This window comes from Schistocerca cancellata, chromosome 8, assembly GCF_023864275.1.
Source record: "Schistocerca cancellata isolate TAMUIC-IGC-003103 chromosome 8, iqSchCanc2.1, whole genome shotgun sequence".
NCBI lineage: Eukaryota > Metazoa > Arthropoda > Insecta > Orthoptera > Acrididae > Schistocerca > Schistocerca cancellata.
In genome coordinates this window covers 588653484-588679238 of record NC_064633.1, presented here as the reverse complement: position 1 = coordinate 588679238, position 25755 = coordinate 588653484, and the positions used below count along the sequence as shown (strand labels likewise).

General features: G+C 43.8%; 1 protein-coding gene across 1 annotated transcript in view; it reads left to right on the top strand.

The window, feature by feature from the left end:
* The window catches only part of LOC126094833 (hemocyte protein-glutamine gamma-glutamyltransferase-like), a 369792-nt gene that overhangs the window by 86368 nt on the left and 257669 nt on the right, over positions 1-25755 (top strand). Inside the window, exon 4 of the mRNA XM_049909430.1 lies at positions 4085-4223. Within this exon, the coding sequence (XP_049765387.1) occupies positions 4085-4223 (139 nt within the window). The remainder of the gene's footprint in view (positions 1-4084; positions 4224-25755) is intronic.

Here is a 25755-nt window from a genome sequence, read left to right as displayed (position 1 = left end):
ATATGTAAACTTCAAATATTTATTACTCTGGTGGCCATCTTAATTCCACTGTCCACCAAAGACCATGACTCAACACAAAGTAGTACTTCCGTTACATGTTCTTTGCATTGTTTATCCACCTCAAACAATAACACACAAACACACTTTACCAAAGTGACATTCCGACTGCCTCCCAACCCTTCTTGCTGCTTGTATTTATAACATTGTCAAAGAACTACTAAAAAGAGATATAGTTTATAAGTCACATGTACATCTGTTATCATAATTTGTGCAGAAAAGTTATTAATTTGCATCGAGTGACATAATTTAACATGTTATTAAACTGACAGACAGATTTGTTGACTTGACAGAATAATTTTTTGTTACAAAAAGGCCGTTTTTTAGAAGTTTGTCAATTGACTTCTCTAATTGGCATAAATAAGTAAATAACATGAATTATTAAGAATTACATTGGTTTTCGTCTAAAATAGCATTGATTTCGTGAATACTGAGTGAAACCGCTCCCAGTGAACAAATAGGTTTCACTGGGTGATTTTTATCTAAGGAGATCTAAAATACCAAAGTTGGCCACTATTTTTCGTACTTCATATTAATTATTTAAAATGAACTAAGTGTTTTTACATGATGACATTTGCTGTATCAGTGATCAAGTGATATAAACTTTTGTGTGGGTCAGTTATTCAGTATAATTTAATGGGTTGACTGTTTATGGAGACATGTTATGCAATCATTGTTAACATACACAATAACTTTTCTATACTCATAAATACTCGTTAAACTTGTTGAATTTGGAGGGTATCGCATACTTCGGTACAGTAAAGCCTTTAATATGTTCCGTTACATGCGTCATCTGTACGTGCGAACTTTCCTTACTTCCTCGATAGCCCACGTATGAACAAAGTCAGACCGAACAGGCCTTGAAGTCCAAACGGTACAGACCGACCGCCGTGTCTTCCTCAGCTAATAGACGTCACTGAATGCGGATGTGGAGTCGCATGCGGGCAGCACACCGCTCTACCGGACGTTGCCACTTTTCGTGAGTGGAGCCGCCACTTCTCAGTCGGGTAGCCCCTCAGCTGGCGTCACTAGGGCCGAGTGCACCCAGCTCAACCGGCCAACAGCGCTCGGCAGATCCGGACGGTCACAAATCCAAGTGCTAGCCGAGCCCGACTGCCCTTAACTTCGGTCATCTGTAAGGAACCACTGTGGCAAGGCAGCAACCATAAGGAATTACCATCAGAAAACAAATACGGCACTAGGACACTGCCAGAGACCGTGGGGATGGAAGTGAGTGTAATAAAAATTAGTCCTTAAATATTTTACTGATTTCGCCGGTTATATTAGGTTCCTTCAGGTCTAAAATATTCAAAACAGGATGACTGACACCGATACCAGCTGATTCGTGATGCAGACCGCGCTTTATTTGGAAAACAGCAACAAAAGATCACTGTTATGCCTTTGGGATATACAGGGTGATTCAAAAAGAATACCACATCTTTAAAAATGTGTATTTAATGAAAGAAACATAATATAACCTTCTGTTATACATCATTACAAAGAGTATTTAAAAAGGTTTTTTTCGCTCAAAAATAGTTCAGAGATGTTCAATATGGCCCCCTCCATACTCTCGGGCAATATCAACCCGATACTCCAACTCGTTCCACACTCTCTGTAGCATATCAGGCGTAACAGTTCGGATAGCTGCTGTTATTTCTCGTTTCAAATCATCAATGGTGGCTGGGAGAGGTGGCCGAAACACCATATCCTTAACATACTCCCATAAGAAAAAATCGCAGGGGGTAAGATCAGGGCTTCTTGGAGGCCAGTGATGAAGTGCTCTGTCACGGGCTGCCTGGCGGCCGATCCATCGCCTCGGGTAGTTGACGTTCAGGTAGTTACGGACAGATAAGTGCCAATCTGGTGGCGCTCCATCCTGCTGAAATATTAATTGTTGTGCTTCTTGTTCGAGCTGAGGGAACAGCCAATTCTCTGACATCTCCAGATACTGTAGTCCAGTTCCAGTTACCTTCGAAGAAAAAGGGACCAAAAACTTTATTGGCTGAAATGGCACAGAAAACGTTCACCTTAGGCGAGTCACGTTCATACTGAGTTGTTTTCCGCGGATTCTCAGTGCCCCATATACAGACATTGTGACGGTTGACTCAGTAACACAAAAAGCTTTCTGTTGAGCGGTCGCCATCTTAGCATCAACTGACGCTGACGCCTAGTCAACAGCGCCTCAAGCGAACAAATGTACAACTAAATGAAACTTTATAGCTCCCTTAATTCGCCGACAGATAGTGCTCACCTCTGCCTTTTGTCGTTGCAGAGTTTTAAATTCCTAAAGTTGTGGTATTCTTTTTGAATCACCCTGTATTGCTGGCCCTCTGAAGACAGGACATTTAGGAAGAAGATCTGTACGGAAAGGCACCAGTCACCATTACGCGTGTCAGTGAACCGCATCAGATGTAACAATAATCAAAAACTAAATTGCGTCGAATCCGTAAATTTGCTTGGACGCTACGGTAACTTGTAAGAATTTTTTAACCCGCTAGGCGTAGAGTGGTGACAGGAAGGGTTGACACGTAATGCATAACTGTGGAACATCACAAGCAGTAGCCACCAGACGTTGTACAAGCATGCCATACTATCTGGAAAAAACAATTATGAGACTAGGACACCCCCAGGTCCCCTACGGGTGAAACCAGGGCTGCTAACATTAACACACGGTAAGACTGAGTGAAGTGGAAGTGTAGAATTTTGGAACACGTATTATGTTCGAGCATAATGACTTTTCTGGAGACTAGAAATCTACTCCGTAGGAATCAGCATGGGTTTCGAAAAAGACGATCGTGTGAAACCCAGCTCGCGCTATACGTCCACGAGACTCAGAGGGCAATAGACACCGGTTCCCAGGAAGATGCCGTGTTTCTTGACTTCCGCAAGGCGTTCGATACACTTCCCCACAGTCGTTTAATGAACAAAGTAAGAGCACATGGACTATCAGACAAATTGTGTGATTGGATTCAAGAGTTCCTACACAACAGAACGCAGCATGTCATTCTCAGTGGAGAGAAGTCTTCCGAAGTAAGAGTGATTTCAGGTGTGCCGCAAGTGAGTGTCGTAGGACCGTTGCTATTCACAATATACATGAATGACCTTGTAGATGACATCGGAAGTTCACTGAGGCTTTTTGCACATGGTGCAGGGAATGGCAATTGAATCTCAACGTAGAGAAGTGTAATGTGCTGCAAATACATATAAAGAAAGATCCCATATCATTTAGCTACAATATAGCAGGTCAGAAACTGGAAGCAGTTAATTCCACAAATTATCTGGGAGTACGCATTAGGAGTGATTTAAAATGGTATGATCATATAACGTTGATCGTCGGTAAAGCAGATGCCAGACTGAGATTCATTGGAAGAATCCTAAGGAAATGCAATCCGAAAACAAAGGTAGTAGGTTACAGTACGCTTGTTTGCCCACTGCTTGGATATTGCTCAGCAGTGTGGGATCCGTACCAGCTAGGATTGATAGAAGAGATAGAGAAGATCCAACGGAGAGCAGCGCGCTTCGTTACAGGATCATTTAGTAATCGCGAAAGCGTTACGGAGATGATAGATAAACTCCAGTGTAAGAATCTGCAGGAGACACGCTCAGTAGCTCGGTACGGGCTTTTGTTGAAGTTTCGAGAACATACCTTCACCGAGGAGTCAAGCAGTATATTGCTCCCTGTTACGTATATCTCGCGAAGAGACCATGAGGATAAAATCAGAGAGAGTAGAGCCCACGCAGAGGCATACCGACAAGCCTTCTTTCCACGAACAATACCGGAATAGAATGGAGAACCGATAGAGGTACTCAAGGTACCCTCCACCACACACCGTCAGGTGGCTTGCGGAGTATGGATGTAGATGTAGATATAAAAGACTAAATATTCCCTCTGCTCGTTTCCTTTGTTTACTGTGTTTACTAGCGCGGATCAGCTACAATTACTATAAATAGCGATACGTTTTCCGACAGTATGCGTAGTATAACAGTCGTTTTCTTGCCAAGCAGCCTATATCCGTTTCTGTTACAGGTTGAGGCTGCAGCTGACTGCCCTGTGGGCAAATGGAAGCTGGACGTGAAGACCCGCCTCCGGGGGGACACCACGGGACAAGCGGGCTACTTCTCACACCCGCAGGACATTTACATCTTGTTCAACCCCTGGTCCAAGAGTAAGTAGCGTCACTCCGCCTCTAACCAGTCTTGGTGATTCTACAAACCCATTCGTACTGAGTGTTCATACAACTTCAACCACCAGACTCAATAAACTGTATTTTTTGGTCCTCATATAATAAATAATTGTAGAGAGGAAAAGCTAATGCCCTAAGTGTCGTAATTATTCTTCCATAGTAATGTATAGACTGATGCCAGTGCTCAGCTAAGCGATTGAAGTGAAAACTCGCATCGATTGTGACACCAGTACATACTGCCACTCCTGTTAGGTTTGAGCATAAGTTCGTAGCGGTTTTGTTTTGCGTGTTTATATTCTCGTTGCTACGAGTTTATTTACCGACTGTCATTTTTCATTTGCAGTTCACTGTTCTTATAAGATGTCACATATTGCCAATTTGTCATTAGAAGATAGTGAATGGAGCTGTGGGCGCTAGAAAATGGAGTGCCAAGTGGAGAAATGGGGGGGGGGGGGGGGGGGGGGGAACATTTCCATCATATTCTTCTGTTCGATTTCAATAGAAGGATTACAACAGTGGAGACAGCAAGAAACATTTGCGCCGTGTATGGAGTAATGCCATTGTACAGAGCACGGCAAGAAAAATGTTTTCTCATTTCAAGGAGGATCCTTTTGACATCAGTGTATCTCCACGTTCAGACAGACCTTCGCGGTTTCATGAGGACCGTTTAAGCACATTACTCCAAAATGATCCACGTCATTGTGCTCGAGAACTGCCAAATGTCATGAGCTGTGGCCATGGCACCACCATGCGACATTTTCACGCAATGTGGAAGGTTTCAAAATACGGTGTATGGGTACCGAATACCCTGAGCCAAAGTCACAAAAATCGGCGGGTGCCCGCATGTGAGCCGGCCGGGATGGCCGAGCGGTTCTAGGCGCTACAGTCTGGAACCGCGCGACCGCTACGGTCGCAGGTTCGAATCCTGCCTCGTGCATGGATGTGTGTGATGTCCTTAGCATAGTTAGGTTTAAGTAGTTCTACGGGACTGATGACCTCAGAAGTTAAGTCCCGTAGTGCTCAGAGCCATTTGAACCATTTTGAACCCATACGTGAATCTCTGCTTTCTCGTCATGAACTGGCTCGTCAGTAACATCAACCATTCCTGTTCTGTATCGTTACTAGAATGGTTTCTTACGCTGACATAAGGAAAAGAAGAGACTGATTGAGTCGAAACAAAGCAGCAACTCGCCGTACAAAGACAGGCGCGCATCCACAAAAGATAATGTTATGCATCTCGTGGAACAGCTAACATATGGTGTACTACAATTTGTTTCCCTGAGGTGTAACCATCACTTCTGACATTTATTGTCAACAAATGAGACGTCTTGCAGGAACAACGACCAAGCAAACTGCATGAAGCGATGCTACTCCACGGCAATGCCCACCTGCATTCTGCTAGACTGACAAAGAACACAGAGTTGGGTTGGGAAGTCATTCCGCTACCGCCTTATTCACTTGACCTTGGCCGGCCGCGGTTGCCGGCGGGTCTAGGCGCTTCAGTCTGGAACCACGCGACTGCTACGGTTGCAGGTTCTAATCCTGCCTCGGGCATGAATGTGTGTGATGTCCTTGCATGAATGTGTGTGATATCCTTAGGTTAGTTAGGTTTAAGTAGTTCTAAGTTCTAGGGGACTGATGACCTCAGATGTTAAGTCTCACAGTGCTCAGAGCCATTTGAACCATTTGAACTAAGTGTCGCAAGTTACTGCTACCTCCACCTTATGTATGAAACCTGTCTCTCATTGTTGTACAGCCTTCTCCACCTTCAGTTCATTGTTCTACTTAAATGAGTGTGTCCAGTGAAGTGGCTGTTCAAATTTTCATTTCATCAGAAAATCGGGAGGATATTCATAAAAGGAAGATGAACAGGAAGTCCTACGCTAGTTAAAAAGATACAGTAGGTCGCAGATTCTTTGATATGATACTGTATCAAGAAAACATGCAGACACCTCAAGGATTGCTATTGACAGATCTCCATGGATGCGGATCACAAATGAATATTAGGAATTGTTTATTAGAAGAAAAACTGGGTTCTGTGACTTTCTTGAATGGGAGAAGTACTTTATTCTGAAATGAAGAATTACTGTCTTTACCAGAATTTTCGTTCCTTCTCAAGTACCCTTGACTGTAACAAAGAAAAAGCGTACTCGTATTGTGCTTAAATCTTTGAATGGGAAAACAAGGAATTTTATAACAGTATAATAAGTGCCCAATAACTGATTTACAAGTGGGACTTAGATCACACAGGATAACTCAACATAATGTCTAATTCTGTAAAGTTCGAAAAATTCCAATCGATGTACTTTTCCCAAATTGTTGCTGTACCTGAAAATGGACATCGTTTCCAAAAGTAAACAAAAGAATAAATGAATAAATTGTTTAAGTTTTTATCGCCTCACAGTGAAACTTCCCCTTTCAACAATTATTCAAGACTGTGCTTAAACTGACACACAATATTTTTTAGCGCAACGCAGTCTGACTTTCAGAAATCCCTACAAAGGAATGGCCCTAACTAACATTAACCTGTACCTTTCACAAATCACTTACCTCACCAAAATCTTCATTACTCGAACTACTGCAATACAGCGAGCGCCACTACTGCCAGCTAAATAAAAGATTCAAACTACGGAAGTCACTAACTACTGATAGGGATAGTTAGCAAATGAAAGATTTTAATAGAGAACAAACACTGTATTTACCTTAATAGTCATAATATATATAGTAGTTCATAATATCCAGTATTACAAATTATCAAAACTCCGCCATCTCTCTCCCCACATCCACCACTGCTGGCAGCTCACCTCCAACTGTACAACGCTACGCGCTGTTCACATCCAGCTGCCGCTGCCCAACACTACAATGGCAGACAACAATGCAAACTAGCTACAGACTGCACACAGCACAGCCAGTGATTTTCATACCGAGCGCTACGTAACGTTGCCGATAAGAAAACATAAACAGCCTACTTACAACAGTTTTTTTCTCACTAATTGCCAGAAATATTTCTTGCACTACCACCAACAAGCTTTTACACTCTGCGATTGACAAGTGACTCATTAACAATCAAGAACTGACGAGCATCTCGGTTATTTCACATAAGGCACCCTTCAACAATATTTTAAAATACGAGAGCCATACTGAAAGTTAACTAACATTTACAACTACAGTTTCAACAATGTAATAACAGCTGCTTTATCATCATAATCTCCAGTCACTAGACTTTTTGCATCATTCATTTGGGTCAAGTGAAAACCAGCTGTACCCACAAAATGACCGACATCTATGTTTCGTTTGGACAGAGTCTTGCCGTTGAACTGTTTGATGGCGAGAAATTGCTGAAATTCTTCTCAGATTTCAGGGTGCGTAAGGAGAAGTATGAGTGAGTGCCAGCAGTGTTAGAACATAAAATCGTCTAAGCACTTCAAAGATGGTAACGCGAGAGTCCAAGAGGACACTAGTAGCATCGCTCTCGTACCGTCTCCACATTTCGCAACAAGGAAAGAACTGACGAAGTCATAACAGCCAGCTGCAGCGTCACTTCGAATGTCATCGCAACAAAAGTTGCAATAAAACGTAGGAAGTTATTCGTACCCTGAGTTAAGGAAGATTTTGTGCCCGTTAGGTCCCAATTTTAGAGAATAACTATCACCCATAGTCTACATTGATTTACAAATGAAGGAGATGATTTTTTGACATACATAGCGACCAATGATGAAAACTGGTTCCATCATTATGAGACTGAAAGAAAATGCCAGAATATAGAATGGTATCATTCGGATTCGTCATCAAAAATTATGGTAAGGGCAGTGCAATCTGCTGAGAGCGTCTTGTACGGCATCGTCTAGGACGCCGGGGCTTGAACAATGAGATGGTGGACAGAAGTACTAACTTACAAGAGCGTGTTATGGGATGTTGTTACATGCTTCGTTAAATTCAAAGACAAAAGCGTCAATAAAATAAGAGAAAGCAGTTCATGTAATGGAGACTGCGTTTATCGTTAGACAAGGAACTTGATTTTTTTTAACGTGCACAGACGACAACTGACATCTGCTACAATAAGACTCTTTTAAAATTCCGTCGTGCATTACGGGACGAACGCCCTGGGAGAAGTTCACCCTATTGCGCGACAGCACGCAGCGTGACACTTAAACTGCTGCTTCACTGTGAGTAAAATTACGAAATTCTGGTGTGAACGTGTTCTACAACCTCCGTACAGTCCCGACATGGCACCCTAAGACTACCACCTTTTTAGTTATGGGGAGAAGCAACAGAGAGTCTGACGCTACGAGACGCTAGAGGTCATTTACAATGAGGTGGCAAACGCCATGGGATACTTCCTAATATCGGTTGGACCTCCTTTTTCCCAGAGCTGTACAGCAAGGACTTCTTGTAGAAGATAGGTTATGGAAAGACAAAAGTACGTTTCTAGCACATGTAGACAGAGAAAGCTTTAGACAATGTTGACTGGAATACAGTGTTCGGAATGCTGAAGGTAGCAGGAGTAAAATACAGGGAGCGAAAAACTATTTATGACACGAACGAAAACTAGACGGTAGTTACAAGAACGGGGTATGGAAGGGCAGCAGTGGTTGAGAATGGAATGAGACAGGGTTGTAGCATATCCCCGGATGTTATTCAATTTGGGCATTGAAAAAGCAGTAAAAAGAAAAAAGAAGCATTTGGAGTACGAATTAAAGTGAAGCGAGAAGAAATAAAAACTTTCAGATTTGCCGATGACATTGTAATTCTGTGAGAGACAGAAAAGGACTTGGAAGAGAAACTGAACGGAATGGACAGTGTCTTGGAGCGAAACCATAAGATGGCTCAAATGGCTCTGAGCACTATGGGACTTAACTGCTGTGGTCATCAGTCCCCTAGAACTCAGAACTACTTAAACCTAACTAACCTAAGGACATCACACACATCCATGACCGAGGCAGGATTCGAACCTGCGACCATAGGGGTCGCGCGGTTCCAGACTGTAGCGCCTAGAACCGCTCGGCCACTCTGGCAAGCGAAAATATAAGATGTACATCAACAAAAGCAAAAGAAGGACAATAGAATGTAGTAAAAATTAAAGAAGGGGATGCTAAGGTAACTAAATTAGGTAGCGAACCTAATAAAATAGTAGGTGAGTTTTTCACTTTGGGCAGCAAAATAACTGATGATAGCCGAAGTAGGGAGGTAGAAAATGTAGACTGGCAATGACAAGGAAAACATTTCTGAAGAAGAGGAATTTGTTAACATGGAACATAGATTTAAGTGTTAGGAAGTGTTTTGTGAAGGTATTTGTATGGATTGTTGCCATACATGGAAGTGAAACGTGGACGATAAACAGTTTAGACAAAAAGAGAATACAAGCTTTAGAAATGTTGCGCTACAGAAGAATGTTAAAGATTAAATGGGTCGATCACGTAACTAATGAGGTTGTAATAGAACTGGAGAGACAAGAAATTTGTGCCACAACTTGGCCATGAGAAGGGATCAGTTGGAAGGGCACATTCTGAGACAAGAAGGAATCACCAGTTAAATATTGGGGGGGGTGGGGGGAGGTGTGAGGGGTAAAAGTCGTTGAGGGAGACCAGGAGATGAATACAGTAAGCATATTCAGATGGATGTAGGTTGCGGCAGCTATTCGAAGGTGAAGAGGCTCGTGCAGGCTAGACTAGCATGGAGAGCTGTATCAAACCAGTCTTTGGACTGAAGACGACAACAACAACAACAACAACAACAAGTGCAAGAACTCGACTTGGCGTGGACTCAACAAGTCGTTGAAGGCCCTGCAGAAACATTGATCCATGCTGTCTGTATAGCCGTCCGTTATTCCCGGTGCAGGATTTATGCACGAGCTGAACCCTAGAATACTCGCCGTAAATGTTTGTGGGATTCATGCAGGGCGATTCGCGAATGGTTCTGGCCCGGTGACATGACGCATTACCATCCACAAAAAGTCCATCATTGCTTCAGGACATGAAGTCCATGGATGGTAGCAAATGGTCTCCGAATAGCCGAACGTAACCATTTCCAGTCAATGATTGGTTCAGTTTTATCAGAGGACCCAGTCCATTCCATGCAAACACTGTCCACACCACTATGAAGCCACCATCAGATTGCACAGTGGCTTACTGACAACTTGGGTCCTGGACGAGCGGTTCTAGGCGCTTCAGTCCGGAACTGTGCGACTGCTACGGTCGCAGGTTCGAATCCTGCCTCGGGCATAGATGTGTGTGATGTCCTTAGGTTAGTTAGGTTTAAGTAGTTCTAAGTTCTCGGGGACTGATGACCTCAGATGTGAAGTCCCATAGTGCTCAGAGCCATTTGAATCATTTTGAACAACTTGGGTCCACGGCTTCGTGGGGTCTGCACCACGCTCGAACGCTACCATCAGTTTTTTACCAACCGAAACCGAGACTCATCTGACAAGGACACTGTTTTCCAGTCGTCTAGGATCCAACCGATATGGTCACGACTCCAGGAGAGGCGCTGCAATGAGTGTCGTGCTGTCAGCAAAGGCACTCGCGTCGTTCACCTGCTATCATAGCCCATTAACGCCAAATTTCGCCACACTGTCCTTAAGGATACGTTCGTCGTACGTGCCACGTTCATTTCTGCTCTTACGAGGTGCATTCAAGTTCTAAGGCCTCCAATTTTTTTTCTCTGGACTGGAAAGAGATAGAAACCTGCGCATTGTTTTAAAATGAGACCGCGTTCATTGTCAATACGTCCCAGAGATGGCAGCACCGTACGGCAGATGAAATTTTACCGCCAGTGGCGAGAATGAGAACTGTTTTAAATACTTAAAATGGCGACGTTTTCCTTACTCGAACAGCGTGCAATCATTTGTTTTCTGAATTTGCGTGGTGTGAAACCAATTGAAATTCATCGACAGTTGAAGGAGACATGTGGTGATGGAGTTATGGATGTGTCGAAAGTGCGTTCGTGGGTGCGACAGTTAAATGAAGGCAGAACATCGTGCGACAACAAACCGAAACAACCTCGGGCTCACACAAGCCGGTCTGACGACGTGATCGAGAAAGTGGAGAGAATTGTTTTGGGGGATCGCCGAATGACTGTTGAACAGATCGTCTCCAGAGTTCGCATTTCTGTGGGTTCTGGGCACACAGTCCTGCATGATGACCTGAAAATGCGAAAAGTGTCATCCAGGTGGGTGCCACAAATGCTGACGGATGACCACACGGCTGCCCATGTGGCATGTTGCCGAGCAATGTTGACGCGCAACGACAGCATGAATGGGGCTTTCTTTTCGTCGGTTGTGACAGTGGATGAGACGTGGATGCCATTTTTCAATCCAGAAACAAATCGCCACTCAGCTCAATGGAAGCACACAGATTCACCGCCACCAAAAAAATTTCGGGTAACCGCCAGTGCTGAAAAAATGATGGTGTCCACGTTCTGGGACAGCGAGGGCGTAATCCTTACCCATTGCGTTCCAAAGGGCACTATGGTAACAGGTGCATCCTACGGAAATGTTTTGAAGAACAAATTCCTTCCTGCACTGCAACAAAAACGTCCAGGAGGGGCTGCGTGTGTGCTGTTTCTCCAAGACAACGCACCCCCACATCGAGCTAACGTTAGGCAACAGTTTCTGCGTGATAACAACTCTGAAGTGATTCCTCATGCTCCCTACTCACCTGACCTGGCTCCTAGTAACTTTTGGCTTTTTCCAACAATGAAAGACACTCTCCGTGGCCACACATTCACCAGCCGTGCTGCTATTGCCTCAGCGATTTTCCTGTGGTCAAAACAGACTCCTAAAGAAGGCTTGGCCGCTGCCATGGAATCATGGCGTCAGCGTTGTGAAAAATGTGTACGTCTGCAGGGCGATTACGTCGAGAAGTAACGCCAGGTTTCATCGATTTCGGGTGTTAATTAGAAAAAAAATCGGAGGCCTTAGAACTTGAATGCACCTCGTATTTCACGCGGTGCTGCTTGTCTGTTAACACTGACAACTCTACGCAAATGCCGCTGCTGTCGGTCTTTAAGTGAAGGCAGTCGGTCACTGCGTTGTCCGTGGTGAGAGGTAATGCCCGAAATTTGGTGTTCTTGGAATACTCTTGATGTTCCGGACCGCTTAATACTGACTTCCCTAACGATTTCCGAAATGGAATGTCCCATGCGCCTCTAGCTCCGCGTTCAAAGGCTGTTAATTGCCAACGAGCGGCCGTACTTAAATCGGATACCTTTTCACATGAAGCACGTGACTACAAATGACAGATCCGCCAGTACACTGACCTTTCATACCTTGTGTGCGCGATACTACAGCCAAATGTGCGTACCGCTATCCCATGACTTTTGTCACCTCAGTATATCACTAGTCGAGGAATCTCCTGCACGGTCACCCAGCTGCAGTTGCAGGTTGCAGCTTCCGGAGGCAACAACAATTTTATGTACAATATTTTATGTAGTTATTCACTGATTGTAAAAATTGTGATGCTGTCATAACCTACATCAGCTGATTAAAGACAATTAGAAACTCTGTGTGTGTGTGTGTGACCTGAAGCTGCGTGTCTGACTTACCTAGCGCAAATACCCAGACTATATTCGTTCAGTATCTGGAAACCAGAAACTTAGGGACCTACAACCAACATTACACACCATTTCATTAAACCCTCCCCCATCCAAAATGGTTAAAGGAGTGAAGTTTATTGGCTGCAACAGTTTCGCTATTCATATAGTAAAACTCCCGTGTTAGACATGGCTGGACGATCAAAATGTCGTTTCCATTCAAAGACCATACAGTCCAGAATCGGTGTACCAGTCAGGCAAAATCACCATGAGCATTTGTGCAATGAGCTCACCCATGCACCAGTTTGAAGACAATGGTAAAATACTGTCTCACGCTGCGTGCTGAAGCGAGTAACTGCCTGCTGCGCGCTCTCGTCCGACAGGAATCGTCGACCCTTCAAGGCGTTTTGTAAGGCGTGATAATCGCGTGCGGAGAGATCAGGACTATACTCGTAGGGCGGGTCACTCGAGTGTCTCCCATTTGAGGCTGACCTCCCAGATCGACAGACGTCACGTGTCAACTGGCGACCAGCACGGAACTTGCCGCACCACTCTACAATGGTGATTTTCGACAGACATGCTGTCCCATACGCATTCTTCTTTCTACGATGGATGTCTACCGGCGTTTGTCCTTTGGCAGCCAAGAAAACAATAACACCACGTCACATTGTATTTGAACGCACCACGTTGCGTAATACTCTGCAGCAACGCCACCAAACGAAAACGTTTTGTTCATTTCTTATTCTGGGGTGAAGTGGGCGCATTCTTCATTCTCCTATGGTTGCCTACCGCTGTTTGTCGTTCGGCAGCGAAGGAAAGAATAACACCACGCTAGTCCTGTCTGAACCCATTCGGTAATAACGTCGCCATAGTTCACGTCGGGAGGACACGGATTCTACACTATTGCCTCGTCTTTTTTTCTTTATTGTCATTTTAAGACCTTGCAAACGGCAGGCCAACAGCGGCCTATCTACGCCGCTTTTCGGCCACAGAAAAACAGACAGTAAACATGGAGACAGAAAAACAGACATAAATGAATGTTAAAAACAGGAGACATACATTATTGTTGTTGTGGTCTTCAGTCCAGAGACTGGTTTGATGCAGCTCTCCATGCTACTCTATCCTGTGCAAGCTTCTTCATCTCCCAGTACCTACTGCAACCTACATCCTTCTGAATCTGTTTAGTGTATCCATCACTTGGTCTCCCCCTACGATTTTTACCCTCCACGCTGCCCTCCAATACTAAATTGGTGATCCCTTGATGCCTCAGAACATGTCCTACCAACCGATCCCTTCTTCTGGTCAAGTTGTGCCACAAACTTCTCTTCTCACCAATCCTATTCAGTACTTCCTCATTAGTTATGTGATCTACCCCTCTAATCTTCAGCATTCTTCTGTAGCACCACATTTCGAAAGCTTCTATTCTCTTCTTGTCCAAACTATTTACCGTCCATGTTCCACTTCCATACAGGGCTACACTCCATACAAATACTTTCAGAAATGACTTCCTGACACTTATATCTATACTCGATGTTAACAAATTTCTCTTCTTCAGAAACGCTTTCCTTCCCATTGCCAGGCTACATTTTATATCCTCTCTACTTCGACCATCATCAGTTATTTTGCTCCCCAAATAGCAAAACTCCTTTACTACTTTAAGTGTCTCATTTCCTAATCTAATTCCCTCAGCAGCACCCGACTTAATTCGACTACATTCCATTATCCTCGTTTTGCATTTGTTGATGTTCATCTTATATCCTCCCTTCAAGACACCATCCATTCCGTTCAACTGCTCTTCCAAGTCCTTTGCTGTCTCTGACAGAATTACAATGTCATCGGCGAACCTCAAAGTTTTTATTTCTTTTCCATGGATTTTAATACCTACTCCGAATTTTTCTTTTGTTTCCTTTACTGCTTGCTCAATATACAGATTGAATAACATCGGGGAGAGGCTACAACACTGTCTTACTCCCTTCCCAAACACTGCTTCCCTTTCATGTCCCTCGACTCTAATAACTGCCATCTGGTTTCTGTACAAATTGTAAATAGCCTTTCACTCCCTGTATTTTACCCCTGCCACCTTTAGAATTTGAAAGAGAGTATTCCAGTCAACATTGTCAAAAGCTTTCTCTAAGTAATTTTCACATCGGTCAACACCTGCTTTCTTTGGGATTGGAATTATTATATTCTTCTTGAAGTCTGAGGGTATTTCGCCTGTTTCATACATCTTGCTCACCAGATGGTAGAGTTTTGTCAGGTCTGGCTCTCCCAAGGCCGTCAGTTGTTCCAATGGAATGTTGTCTACTCAGGGGGCCTTGTTTCGGGTCAGGTCCTTCAGTGCTCTGTCAAACTCTTCACGCAGTATCGTATCTCCCATTTCATCTTCATCTACATCCTCTTCCATTTCCATAATATTGTCCTCAAGTACATCGCCCTTGTATAGACCCTCTATAAACTACTTCCACCTTTTTGATTTCCCTTCTTTGCTTAGAACTGGGTTTCCATCTGAGCTCTTGATGTTCATACAAGTGGTCCTCTTATCTCCAAAGGTCTCTTTAATTTTCCTGTAGGCAGTATCTATCTTACACCTAGTGAGATAAGCCTCTAAATCCTTACATTTGTCCTCTAGCCATCCCTGCTTAGCCATTTTGCACTTCCTGTCGATCTCATTTTTGAGACGTTTGTATTCCTTTTTGCCTGCTTCATTTACTGCATTTTTATATTTTCTCCTTTCATCAATTAAATTCAATACTTCTTCAGTTACCCAAGGATTTCTACTAGCCCTCGTCTTTTTACCTACTTGATCCTCTGCTGCCTTCACTACTTCATCCCTCAAAGCTACCCATTCTTCTTCTACTGTATTTCTTTCCCCCATTCCTGTCAATTGTTCCCTTATGCTCTCCCTGAAACTCTGTACAACCTCTGGTTCTTTCAGTTTATCCAGGTCCCATCTCCTTAAATTCCCACCTTTTTGCAGTTTCTTCAGTTTTAATCTACAGGTCATAACCAATAGATTGTGGTCAGAGTCCACATCTGACCCTGGAAATGTCTGACAATTTAAAACCTGGTTCCTAAATCTCTGTCCTACCATTATATAATCTATCCGATACCTTTTAGTATCTCCAGGGTTCTTCCATGTATACAACCTTCTATCATGATTCTTAAACCAAGTGTTAGCTATGATTAAGTTGTGCTCTGTGCAAAATTCTACCAGGTGGCTTCCTCTTTCATTTCTTAGCCCCAATCCATATTCACCTACTATGTTTCTCTCCCTTTTTCTACTGTCGAATTCCAGTTACCCATGACTATTAAATTTTCGTCTCCCTTCACTATCTGAATAATTTCTTTTATATCATCATACATTTCTTCAATTTCTTCGTCATCTGCAGAGCTAGTTGGCATATAAACTTGTACTACTGCAGTAGGCGTGGACTTCGTATCTATCTTGGCCACAATAATGCGTTTACTATGCTGTTTGTAGTAGCTTATCCGCATTCCTATTTTCCTATTCATTATTAAACCTACTCCTGCATTACCCCTATTTGACTTTGTGTTTATAACCCTGTAGTCACCTGACCAGAAGTCTTGTTCCTCCTGCCACCGAACTTCACTAATTCCCACTATATCTAACTTTAACCTATCCATTTCCCTTTTTAAATTTTCTAACCTACCTGCCTGATTAAGGGATCTGACATTCCACGCTCCGATCCGTAGAACGCCAGTTTTCTTTCTCCTGATAACGACATCCTCTTGAGTAGTCCCCTCCCGGAGATCCGAATGGGGGACTATTTTACCCAAGAGGACGGCCATCATCATTTAATCATACAGTAAAGCTGCATGCCCTCGGGAAAAATTACGGCCGTAGTTTCCCCTTGCTTTCAGCCGTTCGCAGTACCAGCACAGCAAGGCCGTTTTGGTTATTGTTACAAGGCCAGATCAGTCAATCATCCAGACTGTTGCCCTTGCAACTACTGAAAAGGCTGCTGCCCCTCTTCAGGAACCACACGTTTGTCTAGCCTCTCAACAGATACCCCTCCGTTGTGGTTGTACCTACGGTACGGCTATCTGTATCGCTGAGGCGCGCAAGCCTCCCCACCAACGGCAAGGTCCATGGTTCATGGGGAGGGGGGGGGAGACATACATAAGAAATGAAATGAAGGCGTTCGCAGAAGGCACTGGTTGTACAAGTAAATTCAGCAGTGCACACAAACATAGACAAACAGATTCACACACGAACGAGGGAGCACACTGGAGAAGAACACTGACGTACTTAAAAGAAGAGAACATTGTAGCACATTGGTGATGATCTTAGGCACACTGAACACACTGAGGAGCTGGAGGTGTGGGGGGGCAGGCGCGGACTGCCACTGGATGCAGGAGATGGGCAGGGGGGAAGGAGGGGGGAAGAAGCCAATGGGAGAGAGGAAGGGTGAGTGGAAGGGAGAGGGCAGGGTCAGGTATGGAGGCCTCGGGAGGGAGGGAAAACGAAGTGGGAGAACTGGGAGAGAGGAGGGCTAGGGAGAAAGGAAAGTGAGGAAGGAGAGAGGGAGCCCTGGAGGAAAAGGGGGAAAGTAGGAAAGGGTGGATTAGAGCTGATAGGAGGGGTATATGGATGGAACGAGGACATCTTCAGGAATGGGGAGTTGGCAGAACCCACCTTGGGCAAGGATATGGAGAGTGTGAAGATGGAGAGCAGGTAGGATGCAAGAGTATAGGTGCAGCAGCGGGATGGGGTGGGAGAGGATGGGAGAGACAACTGGTTCAGGAGGATCGAGCTTGCGGGAGGTGCAGAGGATCCGTATCCCTTTGAGGATAAGGAAGAGGTGCAGTAAAGGGATCAAGTCGTAAAGGATCCGCATCAGGGAGGGGAGACGAATGTGATTGGCGAGGCAGAGCACATGGCATTCAAGGATTTGAAGGGACTTATAGTAGATGGGAGGGGCGGATATCCAGGTGGAGTGGGCATAACAAAGGATGGGGCAGATGAGGAACTTATAAGTGTGGAGGATTGTGGAGGGGTCCAGACCCCATGTCCAATCGGAGAGGAGTTTGAGGAGATGGAGACGGGTTCGTGCCTAGGCTTGCACTGTCCAGAGATGGGTGGGTCCATGACAGGGAGCCATTGAGGGTGACGCCAAGGTACTTGAGGCTAAGGGTAGGGTTAATGGGGTGGGCATAGATGGTAAGGGATCCCTCATCCACATGTCAGGGCTTATATATCCACATCGGCCTCGCGATACGTTTCGAATATGCTGCAGCAATGCCCCCAAACGGAAATTTCTTGGTCACTCCTCATTCATCTTTACTACCATCTCTTATTTGCAACACAGTTCGCACACAGTATCCACATAAACCATTGAATGTATTTGCAAAATTGTATCTTTGAAAAACACATAGTTCAAGGTGTATGACGTCATAAACATTGAGGTTTGTGAAAAAGTAGCTTCTGCTTAAGACAGAGCGCAAATTAGCAAGACTTTTACTAATCTAGTCTTTGATAATGAGAGCACTTAGCAACTTAGCATGACTCCAAACGTTTCTAATCTTTTTCTCGCTTACATGTTTAATGTGAAATATTTAACACATTTATTCATTCGTAGGCAGTAGTCTGAAGCTCATTTGTAAAAGACAAGATTCTCTTCAGAGTCGCGGGTTGACTGCTTAATGTTACAACAGCACTCCTAAAAGGTCACTGTTGTATCTCACATCGCAGAAGGGCATTCAGAGCGAGAGTGTATTCACAGTTCTGTTTTGAATAGCTACGTTAATTATTTATTTGTGATACGGTGCCTGCAGCCAATTTATATTTACTTTCTGTTTAATTAACACACTGTGACGCGTTTCGAGCTGATGAGTTTGGCTGCACAACACATTGTTTTTTAAACTTTATAACGGGATTTAAACATTTACAAAATTATTTAAATTTGGGGTGCATAGAGTTCGCTGCAGGGTACCAACTATTGATTCCGACACCGAGATTCACGATAATAACAGCTTGGCGGTCTTTACTTGGGTTTCTTGTTCTTTATGCCACTGGATGGTGAACTGTGTGCCCCCACAGTTACAACGGACGGTTGCTAACTAGAGTAATAGGAAAGGTAGTATCGGTGTCAGTCCTGTCGAATCTTTACAACTGTGACAACATGACTAGGGATATGACACAGACAGCGTAAAGTGCAGATCACTCGAAGTGGGCACGAACGTTCATATGAACAAGTGCAGAATTGGATCTATTCACGGTCCTCTTCAAAAGGCGGCCAGTTCTTCCCCCACGGGATTCCCGCGCCCTCCGAGAGATGGGAGCAAGTGGTGGCCAGCAGTGGCCAATACTTTGAATCGTAATTTTGTCTTAGATTTTCGCGTTCCTCTTGGCAAGCTGTTACAGCAACATGTTTAAATGTGTTTCAAAACTTTTATGGGAGTGCTTTTCAATGACTTTTTTATTGTAGATGACTTTACGTCTCTTTATTTCAGCGAGTAAGTATATTTCTGTATCTTGTTTGCGATACTTAACACACTGACCTCGATCCCGGTATCTTGAAGTTTTAACGATTCAGAATGCATGCGCTATTAATGTACTTCAAAATTATCTGTTTCCCTCCGTGTGAAAGAGTTTTAATGTTGCTGTTGTGGTCTTCAGTCCTGAGACTGGTTTGATGCAGCTCTCCATGCTACTCTATCCTGTGCAAGCTTCTTCATCTCCCAGTACCTACTGCAACCTACATCCTTCTGAATCTGCTTAGTGTATTGATCTCTTGGCCTCCCTCTACGCCGGCCGAAGTGGCCGTGCGGTTAAAGGCGCTGCAGTCTGGAACCGCAAGACCGCTACGGTCGCAGGTTCGAATCCTGCCTCGGGCATGGATATTTGTGATGTCCTTAGGTTAGTTAGGTTTAAGTAGTTCTAAGTTCTAGGGGACTAATGACCTCAGCAGTTGAGTCCCATAGTGCTCAGAGCCATTTGAACCTCCCTCTACGATTTTTACCCTCCACGCTGCCCTCCAATGCTAAATTTGTGATCCCTCGATGCCTCAGAACATGTCCTACCAACCGATCCCTTCTTCTAGTCAAGTTGTGCCACAAACTTCTCTTCTCCCCAATCCTATTCAATACCTCCTCATTAGTTACGTGATCTACCCACCTTATCTTCAGCATTCTTCTGTAGCACCACATTTCGAAAGCTTCTATTCTCTTCTTGTCCAAACTATTTATCGTCCATGTCTCACTTCCATACATGGCTACACTCCATACAAATACTTTCAGAAACGACTTCCTGACACCTAAATCTATATTCGATGTTAATAAATTTCTCTTCTTGAGAAACGCTTTCCTTGCCATTGCCAGTCTACATTTTATATCCTCTCTACTTCGACCATCATCGGTTATTTTACTCCCTAAATAGCAACAATCCTTTACTACTTTAAGTGTCTCATTTCCTAATCTAATTCCCTCAGCATCACACGACTTAATTTGACTACATTCCATTATCCTCGTTTTGCTTTTGTTGATGTTCATCTTATATCCTCTTTTCAAGACACTGTCCATTCCGTTCAACTGCTCTTCCAAGTCCTTTGCTGTCTCCGACAGAATTACAATGTCATCGGCGAACTTCAAAGTTTTTACTTCTTCTCCATGAATTTTAATACCTACTCCGAATTTTTGTTTTGTTTCCTTTACTGCTTGCTCAATATACAGATTAAATAGCATCGGGGAGAGGCTACAACCCTGTCTTACTCCTTTCCCAACCACTGCTTCCCTTTCATGTCCCTCGACTCTTATAACTGCCATCTGGTTTCTGTACAAATTGTAAATAGCCTTTCGCTCCCTGTATTTTACCCCTGCCACCTTCAGAATTTGAAAGAGAGTATTCCAGTCAACATTGTCAAAAGCTTTCTCTAAGTCTACAAATGCTAGAAACGTAGGTTTGCCTTTTCTTAATCTTTCTTCCAAGATAAGTCTTAAGGTCAGTATTGCCTCACGTGTTCCAACATTTCTACGGAATCCGAACTGATCTTCCCCGAGGTCGGCTTCTACCAGTTTTTCCATTCGTCTGTAAAGAATTCGCGTTAGTATTTTGCAGCTGTGACTTATTAAACTGATAGTTCGGTAACTTTAACATCTGTCAATACCTGCTTTCTTTGGGATTGGAATTATTATATTCTTCTTAAAGTCTGAGGGTACTTCGCCTGCCTCATACATCGTGCTCACCAGATGGTAGAGTTTTGTCATAACTGGCTCTCCTGAGGCCATCAGTAGTTCTAATTGAATGTTGTCTACTCCCGGGGCCTTGTTTCGACTCAGGTCTTTCAGTGCTCTGTCAAACTCTTCACGCAGTATCTTATCTCCCATTTCATCTTCATCTACATCCTCTTCCATTTCCATAATATTGTCCTCAAGTACATCGCCCTTGTATAAACCCTCTATATACTCCTTCCACCTTTCTGCTTTCCCTTCTTTGCTTAGAACTGGGTTGCCATCTGAGCTCTTGATATTCATATAAGTGGTTCTCTTCTCTCCAAAGGTCTCTTTAATTTTCCTGTAGGCAGTATCTATCTTACCCCTAGTGAGACAAGCCTCTACATCCTTACATTTGTCCTCTAGCCATCCCTGCTTAGCCATTTTGCACTTCCTGTCGATTTCATTTTTGAGACGTTTGTATTCCTTTTTGCCTGCTTCATTTACTGCATTTTTATATTTTCTCCTTTCATGAATTAAATTCAATATTTCTTCTGTTACCCAAGGATTTCTATTAGCCCGCGTCTTTTTACCTACTTGATCGTCTGCTGCCTTCACCACTTCATCCCTCAGAGCTACCCATTCTTCTTGTACTGTATTTCTTTCCCCCATTCTTGTCAATTGTTCCCTCATGCTCTCCCTGAAACTCTCTACAACCTCTGGTTCTTTCAGTTTATCCAGGTCCCATCTCCTTAAATTCCCACCTTTTTGCAGTTTCTTCAGTTTCAATCTGCAGTTCATAACCAATAGATTGTGGTCAGAATCTACATCTGCCCCAGGAAATGTCTTACAATTTAAAACCTGGTTCCTAAATCTCTGTCTTACCATTATATGATCTATCTGAAACCTGTCAGTATCTCCAGGCTTCTTCCATGTATATAGCCTCCTTTCATGATTCTTGAACCAAGTGTTAGCTATGATTAAGTTATGCTCTGTGCAAAATTCTACAAGGCGGCTTCCTCTTTCATTCCTTCCCCCCAATCCATATTCACCTACTATGTTTCCTTCTCTCCCTTTTCCTACTGACGAATTCCAGTCACCCATGACTATTAAATTTTCGTCTCAGAGTTTTAATGGCATATTTTAAATCGTTATTTTTCATGTAATCATTTTACCTATTCATTATATGGGGCACTTATTTGGATTTCAGGTTATATGTGACTCCATTGATTTCCTTATTTGCACTTTATTACTCTTACGCACTTTTTGTTTTTCGGAAATGTCCCTTAAGCCGGTGATGCGCGCCAGCTAGGTACTTCTTACCGAACCACGCTCGGCACCTGTATCTAAATTTGTCGTAGTAATGTTTGTGTGCGCACCAATACAGACACTGTGCCATGTGCACCTCGCACAGCAGCTTTGTAAGCGTGTTCCTATCTTGTACCGTCACTGCAGAGCCACCTGGTGTGTTGAAGGTAACATACGATAACCGTGGAAAATTTTTGCGCAACATTTTTATACTTTCTCGGTTTTCTCTGGCTGTTTCTCTCCTTTCACAAGGTCAGCTTCATGATTTAAATGTTTCGTGACGCACGGATTATACAGAAATTATCAAAAAGAAACATCTGATTTCAAAAAAAATCATTACTATTATGTTATTTGAGGCATGTGCGTGAACAGCGTACTGTTGGAAAGAACGAACTCTCGAGTTTTACGTGGTTCCCGCTAGGTAGCAGGAATGTGCGCCCTCTTCAGTTCTAGTAAAAATGTTTTCGGGACAACAAAAAGCGTTTTGTATTCTACATTTTGCGCGGTGTGGTTCATCTACATCTACATCTACATTCATACTCTGCATGCCACCCAACGGTGTGTGCCGGAGGGCACTTTACGTGCCACAGTCATTACCTCCCTTTTCTGTTCCAGTCGCGTATGGTTCGCGGGAACAACGACTGTCGGAAAGCCTCCGTGCGTGCTCGAATCTCTCTAATTTTACATTCGTGATCTCCTCGGGAGGTATAAGTATGGGTAAGCAATATATTCGATACCTCATCGAGAAACGCACCCTCTCGAAACCTGGCGAGCAAGCTACACCGCGATGCAGAGCGCCTCTCTTGCAGAGTCTGCCACTTGAGTTTGCTAAACATCTCCGTAACGCTATCACATGGTTCAAATGGCTCTGAGCACTATGGGACTCAACTTGTGAGGTCATTAGTCCCCTAGAACTTGGAACTAGTTAAACCTAATTAACCTAAGGACATCACACACATCCATGCCCGAGGCAGGATTCGAACCTGCGACCGTAGCGGCCTCGCGGTTCCAGACTGCAGCGCATAGAACCGTAACGCTATCACGGTTACCAGATAACCCTGTGACGAAACGCGCCGCTCTTCTTTGGATCTTCTCTATCTCCTCCGTCAACCCGATCTGGTACGGATCCCACACTGATGAGCAATACTCAAGTATAGGTCGAACGAGTGTTTTGTAAGCCACCTCCTTTGTTGATGGACTACATGTTCTAAGGACTTTCCCAATGAATCTCAACCTGGTACCCACCTTACCAACAATTAATTTTATATGATCATTCCATTCAAATCGTTCCGCACGCGTACTCCCAAATATTTTACAGAAGTAACAGCTACAAGTGTGTGTTCCGCTATCATATAATCATACAATAAAGGGTCCTTCTTTCTATGTATTCGCAATACATTACATTTGTCTATGTTAAGGGTCAGTTGCCACTCCCTGCACTAAGTACATATCCGCTGTAGATCTTCCTGTATTTCGCTACAATTTTCTAATGCTGCAACTTCTCTGTATACTACAGCATCATCCGCGAAAAGCCACATGGAACTTCCGACACTATTTACCAGGTCATTTATATATATTGTGAAAAGCAATGCTCCCATAACACTCCCCGGTGGCACGCCAGAGGTTACTTTAACGTCTGTAGACGTCTCTCCATTGAGAACAACATGCTGTGTTCTGTTTGCTAAAATCTCTTCAATCCAGCAACACAGCTGGTCTCATATTCCGTAGGCTCTTATTTTGTTTATCAGGCGACAGTGCGGAACTGTATCGAACGCCTTCCGGTAGTAATAACTGTTCAGCCTGACTTTCGTACCTGACTTTCGTACTAGGTATGCTCTGGATCCTCCTACAGCATAGAACATTAGGCGATGGCATGAACAAATCCGAGGTTGTTTGTGTAAAGGCAAATTCCGGGCCGTCCCCGAGTGTCTGACACAGACGTCGAACGCATCCGCCATGGTTTCACAAGGAGTCCGTAGAAATCCGTTCACCGTGCTACTAGACAGCTCAGCATGGCCCCGATGTCCATCTGGAGTGTGTTGCGTCGACGTTTACACATGAAACCACACAAAATCCAGCTACTGTAAGCTCTTCGTGAAGGTGACAAACAACAACATATGGAGTTCTGTAATTTCCTTCTTGGCAACATGGAGGATGACAGTTTTCTTCCACGCTTAATGTTTAGTGACGAGGCAACATTCCATTTAAATGGAAAGGTGAACCGTCATAATGTGAGAATATTGGGTACGGAACAACTACATAAAAGCAGGTGAGGACGCTGTAACTCAAGACATGCTCGCTGCAGTGTGGGAACAATTTGAATACCGCCTTGACAAATGCCGTGCATCTCAAGAGAGGTATATTGAGCACCTATGAAAAAGTATGGACAACACTTTTGAGTTTCCCATTCATATAAAAACAAAATTCGTTGTATATGTTTATTAGCTTCAGAAGTATAGACGTATCAAGCCGGATGATTCTTTTTGATACAACCTGTACATCCTGTTACCTTTGTGTCTTTCACATTATATGAAGTTTTATGACTGGCGGGTCACGTATCCAGCTACTTTTACGTAAGTTTTTATTACTTTTAGTTGACGTTGCCTGCTTAGCCGTGAAGTATAGGACCATGCCCTTTTCTTCCATTTCTAATTGATCGGTTTTCGTGCTTTTGTAGGCAATCTCATGATGCCTCGAAGTGGTGAAACGCGTCAATGACATAAAGTAATTTCGGGACAAATACTGCTATTGTTCTGAAACGTAATATTTTATAAAGTTTTTCATATTAAATCATCGAATTTGGAGAACCAATGGCGGAAGCAATGTCGAAGACCTAATACTAAGGTTGCCCAGAAAGTAACACACCGCATTTTTTTTTCTCAGCCGAAAAAATGCTACGAATGCAAAACGTTACGTATGTATTATTTGAAGATCCCTGAGTGAGCGCGCCAAGTTTCCGTCACTTCCGACAGATAGCGTAGCTGCAGGACAGTTTCAAAATGGCGTCTGTAGGTGATGTATGTTACAAGCAACGTGTCGTCATTGAATTTCTCACTGCAGAGAACGAAACTGTGCGGAATACTCACAAACACTTGTGCAAAGTTAATGGAGCATATGCTGTCGACAGAAGTATAGTTAGTGGTTGGGCACGGAGGGTTAGGTCATCAGAAGGCGGTTCGGTGGAGCTCCACGATTTGCAGCGGTCGGGGAGACCATCCAAGGCTGTCACACGTGCAACACCTGGCCAGCCCCCTGGGACTTCCACTTGTTTGGGCCATTAGAGGATGCCATTCGTGGAAGACATTTTGAGGACGATGAGGAGGTGATTCACTCAGTGAGACGCTGGCTCCTCCACCAGGACAAGGGCTGGTGCCGACAGGGCATACACGCCCTTTTTTCGCGCTGGAGGAAGGCTAAGGACCGGAATGGGGATTACGGGGAAAAATAGGGTGTGTAGACAAAACAATATTAAAAAAAATGGCTCTGAGCACTATGGGACTTAACA